This window comes from Arachis ipaensis, chromosome B8 (genome assembly GCF_059453495.1).
Source record: "Arachis ipaensis isolate K30076 ecotype BB chromosome B8, ASM5945349v1, whole genome shotgun sequence".
Lineage (NCBI taxonomy): Eukaryota > Viridiplantae > Streptophyta > Magnoliopsida > Fabales > Fabaceae > Arachis > Arachis ipaensis.
In genome coordinates this window covers 118769434-118776761 of record NC_142443.1, presented here as the reverse complement: position 1 = coordinate 118776761, position 7328 = coordinate 118769434, and the positions used below count along the sequence as shown (strand labels likewise).

General features: G+C 35.4%; 1 protein-coding gene across 1 annotated transcript; it reads left to right on the top strand.

Annotated features, from left to right (window-relative positions):
* The first annotated feature begins 4218 nt into the window (after positions 1–4218).
* Positions 4219–6055, top strand: LOC107613936 (uncharacterized). The gene is made up of 6 exons (XM_088497552.1): positions 4219–4321; positions 4674–4847; positions 4959–5077; positions 5261–5306; positions 5569–5631; positions 6003–6055. Exons 2-6 carry the CDS (start codon positions 4727–4729, stop codon positions 6053–6055), a joined length of 402 nt encoding a protein of 133 aa, XP_088353678.1. The 5' UTR covers positions 4219–4321; positions 4674–4726.
* Positions 6056–7328: the final 1273 nt, after the last annotated feature.

Genomic DNA, 7328 nt, shown 5'->3' with positions numbered 1-7328 from the left:
TTACTAGTTGGAAAGTATAAGTGGACCTAGTGATATTAAGACAGAAAGTGGACGTACTAAATTATAAAGGCAAAAACAATGACAAACTTTACTCATATTAAATAATCATAAAAAAAGAAACATCATAGCCATAATTGTAATCACTCAATAAAGATAAAACAAGATACGCAGAAAATTCTAATTCTCTTAATTTGTATAACTATGACTAAAACAATCGCCTATTCTTCCTCCTTAATATGAATTTGGGTAAGCGCTTAACATTTCGTATTTACGTCCTTGATATCTTGCTGCTAATAGTGCATTTGTCTTTTTACCTCAATCAAGCAATATATTGCTTTTTACTGCGTCGTTTCTGAAGATGGTTTGGAGAGAAGGGTGAGAAATAAAAGTTTCTCAGTAGTTTATCTATATAGTGTCATGTCATTGTATCCATCTCCAGCCACTTCGAGTTTTAAAAATAGAAACAGTGATGATGCAATGTTGTTTAATTATTATTTTGAAAAGTCTTTATTAGTCAAAGTGGTGTGTGACTTTTAGATGCTTCTCATTTACTTATGTTAAGACACATGTGACACATAACAAAATGCCTATGACGTTAAAACATATAGAATGCAAACTCATCAATCCTAACTTAATTTTCTTGTAGGTCATAAAGCAAGGTAAAACAAATAAGAAAAGAATAGTAACATTAGCATAGATAAATCAAATAGAAAGGATCTTTGAATAAAATAAGGATAATAAGCATAATCATAACTCAAACAGAAATGATATTTGGATAAAAGAAGAATCTTTGAATGAAATAAGAATAATAAATTTGATCATAAATCAAACAGAAATGATAAAAGAAGAACAAACATAATCACACTTTTCTTTGTATGTTTTATTACTTTTTCTCATAGCTTTTATGGAAGGTATTGAGCTCAACCGGTATAAAAGGTGGGAGTCTCCTTTCTTTACCGAAGATTCTTATTCCAAACGTTTTGGTGATCACCTTCCCTTATCAAAGGATCATCTCGATCGATCATCTTTCCTTACCAAATGATCATATCAATATCTTGTCTTTGGGGGTCACCTTCCCTTACTGAAGGATCATTCCCTCAGTTTATAATTTACAATCAAGGTTATTTACACATACACAAGAAGGGAGTTATGTCAACAAAGAGATATTATTATATAAAATTGATCAGAGTCCCCTTTCTTTACCGAAGGTTCTTATCCCAAAAGTTTCACTACTAGAAAACTATTTATTACAGATGGATATTTCTGACAGGTTTTATCCCACGAAAATACAGACAGATTTTGTAAGAGAATTTCTATCAAAAACGTAGGAAAATGAATTACCATAAATTACAGATGGAAAAGAGAATCCATCAATAATTCTGTCGAAAAATTTATTTTTTTTGTTGGAAATATTTACCGACGAAAAATCCGCCTATATTTAAATAAACAAGAATGCTGTGTTTTGTTAAATTATTACCGACAGAAAATTTGTCTGTAATTTAAAATATTCCATCAAAAAAATTGAGTTAAACTTAATTTCACCCGACTCTATCGAGCTCCATTCACACTCTAGAGCTTTTTCTCCTCCTTTCCTCACCCACAGCGCCACCGCCAGCCACCATAACCGCCGCAGCTACCTTCTCCTTCTTCTTTTCTCTTTTAAATACTGAACCAGTAGAACACAGCTCCTGTCTCTCTCGTTCTTTCTCGTTTATTTAAACACTGAACCAGTAGAACACTCATCTCCAAATGCTCCATCAATGGTGCCTCTCAGCCTTGCACCGCCGTCGCACCGAACCTCCATTGCACCGAACCTTTGTTGCACCGAAGCTCCGTAACAACCCTTCCTGAATCTTTTACATGTGTTGCTCATGTCTCTTCTTTCAAATCCTAACCTGCAATCTGATAATTTAGCAAAATTTTGGAGGTTAGATTTTCAATTTCATGCAATTAATTCCTCTTTTTCCAATGGATCTTCTCCGTCACGCTCTCTTCCGTTCCTCCCCCTCCTCTGCCACTGCTTCTGATGCCATTATTCGGTCGTTCACCACTACCTCACACCACAATAACCACCGCCAGAACCACAAGTTCCTGGATTCTAATACCTTCCTCGGAAGCTGGCAGCCTCCGTAGGACCCGAAGGAGGCTGAGGCAAAGCTGGCAATGCTTCGAAGGGGCTACGCTAAGCAGGTGAAGGAGGTTTGCAAGCAGTACATCCACAAAATGGAGCTTCTTCAGATCGAGAAGCAGCGCTAGGATGAAGCTCTCAGAGAAGCCCTTAGAGTTGCCAATGAGGAGTGCAAGAAGCTCAAGGCCGAAGCTGCACAAATCAGGGCTCAGGAGCGCAAGATCGCACAACAAGAATTCAGAGAAGCACTCGTGTATTTTTCTTTTTCTTCTTCCCTCCCCTCTATGAATTTTGTTGTGCACACCAAGTGTTCGATGGTTTGCTTATTTGTTGGTTTGAGCTAACATGCACATCAAAAGTTTGTTAATTAGTCTTAGTGGATAATTAGGTAGATATATGTGCTCAATGTTGTGTTTGTGCAGACACAGTGTTTGATCTAATAACTGAACTGCTTTTGAAATAGGTGTTGTTTTCTTTCTTTGGAGCCATAATGGCTTGTTGTTTTCTTTTTTTTGAAAATTGACTAGGCCTGGCTTTGATTTTGCTTCTTTTGTGGTGTTTAGGCATTAGTGACTAGCTTCTGCTCATAGTAATTATACTAGTATCTTCAATTGAGCCTCCATTTTTGAATTCAGATTCAGTCTCTGTTTCTTCACTGTTGTGCTTTTCTTTTACGTGTACATAAGTAGTAATATGTATCTTTATTCTTGCTATTTCACTCTTAATTAATTATTTTTATGTTGCAAGTTCTGTCAAAGGGAGGGGAGGCTATACAGATGACTACTGACCTAATACTGAGCGGGGCAGCATTGAGAACAGAGGTGGCTTTGTCTCAAACATGCCAGGTTCTTCAACTAACCCTGATTTCTATGCTTTGTTGCTACTAATATTCAGTGCTAATTTTTGTGTTTTTTATGATATCTCATTTGCATTTTTTCATATTACAATATTCTTGTGGGGGAGATTGTAACTCGTGTCTTGTGCCTTATCGAATTATGATATGAGTGAGTGATATGGGGGTAGTTCAGGCATTATAGGTGACCACAAAAAAGTTGGACATGCTTTGCTTTTATTCATCATTCTTTTTACTATAGGAACTTGAGTTTAGTTTGCTATGATATTAGTTTACTCAATTCCTTTTATTATAGGTCAGTGTTTCTTCTCTGAGACTGATATTCTCTTTCCTAGAAAAAGAAACTTCTTTTAGAACAGAATGGACCACATGTTGCAAGAATATCAGTTTACGACGTATGCTATAAGAATCATTTTAGTTTTTTTTATTTAATTATGCTTTACATGGAAAGAGGAAAGTATGGCACCAGAGGAAAATTATTTGAATTACAGAGGAAAAGTATTGGCTAGTACAAAAGGACCTTAGCTGGTGCCTAATAGTGTTATTAATGATGTTGTTATTATTGTACTAGGGACTTTGATGGTGTTGACTCTTAAAGTCATCTCTTGTGCATTTAATTATAATGATGGATTGCTGAAGGAGGAAGGTTTGCGAGAGGATCAGAAGAAAAAACTTTTGATCAAATTGCCTTCACTAATTGAATACATTGGTTACTGCCTCTGTTGTGGCACTCACTTTGCAGGAACGGTTTATGAAATGAAGGATTATCTTGATTGGGCAGAAGAAAAGGGGTGCGTTTATCATTCATCACTATTGCAAAACCTTTTGCTTAGTTGATTGTACTTCCAGGATTAAAATTTATGCTCCTTAAGTTGGATGAAGCATTTCATTTTTCATGCTTATACTGGATTTTTCATGCTCCTTAAGCTATCAAGATGTGTGAGCGAGCTTTGGCTTCAACTGATCCAACTGTTACTTCACTAGGAGCCTCTCAACAGGTTTTAGCCTTAATTACTTCATACTCATTCTACTTTCCACAGGTGATTAGCTTCTCTATATAGTCTCTGCTAACCCTATAACAACTGTAAATTTTTTCCAGGCTCATGTATACTCGACCGAATCTGGTGATTGCGCTGCTTTTCTCTCATGGAAGCTTGATTGAGTTATTCATACATTTTGTTTGTGCATGCGTGTTTGTGGATCTTTTCATTTGTCTTATCATTGTGCAGTGCGATGGAGAGGATATGGTTGAACTTGTCAGAAACTACCAAAATGAGTTTAAGGAGTATTACATTCAAATGCAAGCAGCTAAGTGGAATCAAGCCCCTCATCCTTCGCAGGTAATGAGAGCCTCCATTAGTGTGGAAATATCTACTGATATATTGAGAATGATCTTAGGGAGATAAATAGTTATGGTCCTTGTACCACTGTTTGTGCTTCCCCGCTGTCCAAGCTATTTGATGAAGGGGAAAGCTGAACTTTATATTGTAATGCCTGTTTGATTTTGCTATGTGTGTATATAAAACTTCACAAGGATTTCATAACATAATGCAAATGCTAAGATGCAAAGTAATTTTGTTGTTAATACTTAATACTATAATATGCTTTGATGTGAATGCTTCTTGCCCCATAAAAGATGCGCCTCTTAACTGTTTGTGACTTCCCCTAATTGTATTCGTTTAACATATGAAGGTGAAGGACTACAGAATAATCCTTGACAAAACATTAGCTGATCAAGTGTCATAATGGAAAAGCAGAAAGGGACTCATCGATGCAGTGGTAACTGTTCATGCTTGTTTTGGGGAACATGCTCTTACTATGAAATTGGAGATGTATTTATTTGTGAGAAGACCGGGCAAGTTCATGGTACGAAACATATTTTATGGACAATGCGACTGTGTATTTTTACATTGCATAAGTTTAAATCCTTTAGTTTAGACTAAATCTAACAATTCAATGTTTCTTTTCTTTTTCTAGTTTGTAATGATACTTGTAGAGAAGTAATCATGGATCCCACTAATGAGCTTTTGGTCTGTACAATATTAGGACACTGTTTCGATAGATTTCTGTCACCGTCTGAGATGGAGCCGGGTACTGTAAGTCTAAGTCTACTTAATATAGCATAAAATTAATTATCAATATGTCATGCATGCCTATATTCTGAACTATGAATAAATATGCAAAGGAATTGGTGGTTATGTGTTTCTTGCATATTTTTTAATTAAACTTGAATAGAAGTGCATAGAATTGTCTTACAATTGTATTTATTTTCATTTCAGGAGGCTAGAGCACATAGTCCTTGTTCATTACCGCGAAACACAAGAGGTTGTGTAAATCATTTTCCTTCTTGATTTGTCCTTTTTTGAATCTATTTTTCTGTAAAAGTTTAACTAAAAAAAGATGCTTTTAAAAGAAGAGGCTTATTCAAATGCATCCTATGTTTATAAGAGAAAGAGAAAGTCTCACACACTAATTCTAAATGTGTTACATGTTATACCCTTTGATCTGGTTAATGAATATAATTAACATTTTATCATATAGTCACAAGGTTCTCCTGTCACACTTGTAAATTCTCATTCTAGTTCAGCCTCTGACCAACCATGGCTATCAGAAGAATTAGACTCTGGGACCAACACTGCTTATGCCAGTGGTAAGAAATATAATTCATACTCTTAAGGTTATCAATATCAACAACTTTTATTACATTTCTTTCAAGTCGGAGACTTTTTAAATGTAGATGTTAAGGGTTTTTTAGTGGAAAAATATAGAAGGAAATTTATTGGAAGAGCACATGCAATGCACATATGTCTTTAGTCATCAAACATTTTTATTCTTCCCACTACCAACATTTGTGTTACTTTTAGTTTATGCTACTATGTACCAGTGTTGCTGATGCGTGAGCATCTATCCTATCTTTTCCTAGTGAATTTGCATTCAAATTGTTGAGTTTAATCAAGAATTAATCATCTTCTAGACACTATGAATGCTACTTTGAGTTGTGTACAATTCTATTTATTTCAGGTAGTATTCGGATAGATTTGACAGAGTTTTGTAGCAGAAAAGGGAGAAAGTGAATGATGCTGTCAACCCTAACCTTCTTGCACTCCAACAGCAATAACTTGAGCTACAAAGATCCAATTGACACGGTTCTAACGGCATTAGAAAGATAACTTCTATATCTTTCCAACGATATATAATAGTCTATACCTTTCATATGGAATTATTCCCAAGTTTGGCGCCATGATCATCACAATGCCTTCCTTGCTTGCTGCCTTGGTGGCGCCAAACTTGAGAAAACCCAAGTTTGGCACCATTATCATCACAACGTCTTCCTTGCTTACTGCCTTGGTGGCACCAAACTTGAGAAACTCCAAGTTTGGCGCCAGTTTTGGAGTCTGCAGTGGTGCCCTTCTCACTAACGAGCCAGCACGTGATTCCTTAATTATTTTGATTAAACTTTATTTTAATTACAAATAGGAAAAGATATTATTTAGTTTTAGAAAATATATTTTACATTAATTAGGATTAGATATAAAAGGGAAAAGAATTAGCCATTCGGGAAATCTGATCTCTTCTCTTCTACCTCATTCCGCACTTTACAGTTTTACAGAATCCTAGTTTTCACTCTGAACCATGAGCCACTAAACCTCCACTGTTAAGGTTAGGAGCTCTGTCTATTGTATGGATTGATACTATTATTTTTCTATTTTAATTCATGTACTAATTTCTATTTCAAGAATTGTTTTCGTTCTTTATCTTATGAATCTGGGTGGAACGGAAGTATGACCCTTGTTCTAATTGAGTTCTTGTATAACTTGGAAAAGCTCTTTATTGAACAACAACTTGACAATAATTTCTCCTAAATTTCTAATTATCTGGACTTAACAGAATACGTGACATATAATCCTCTTATATTTGGGTAATTAGGATTTCTGTGGCATATAAACTAGAATTGAACTTCACCCTCTAATTGGAATTAAGTGACCAAGGAATTGGCGGTTGATGAAAGTTAAAGGAGACTAAAAAGATATAAGGAATTAGGGTTTAGTCATATATAGTTTGCCATGAATTGAATCTTGCATGATTAAAATAGTTAATAAGAAAAGTCAATCCGGAAGATAGATATCTCTGAAATCTTAACTGTTTTCTCCAATATTATTCACATCAATTTACTGCTTGTTTTTCTGATTCTCTGAATTATTGTTTGACGCAATTGAACTCTCAACACTCTTTTCTGTTTGTCTAACTAAGCTAATCACTCAATCATTGTTACTTGATCCATCAATCCTCATGGGATCGACCCTCATTCACTTGAGGTACTACTTGGTACGACCCGGTGCACTTGTC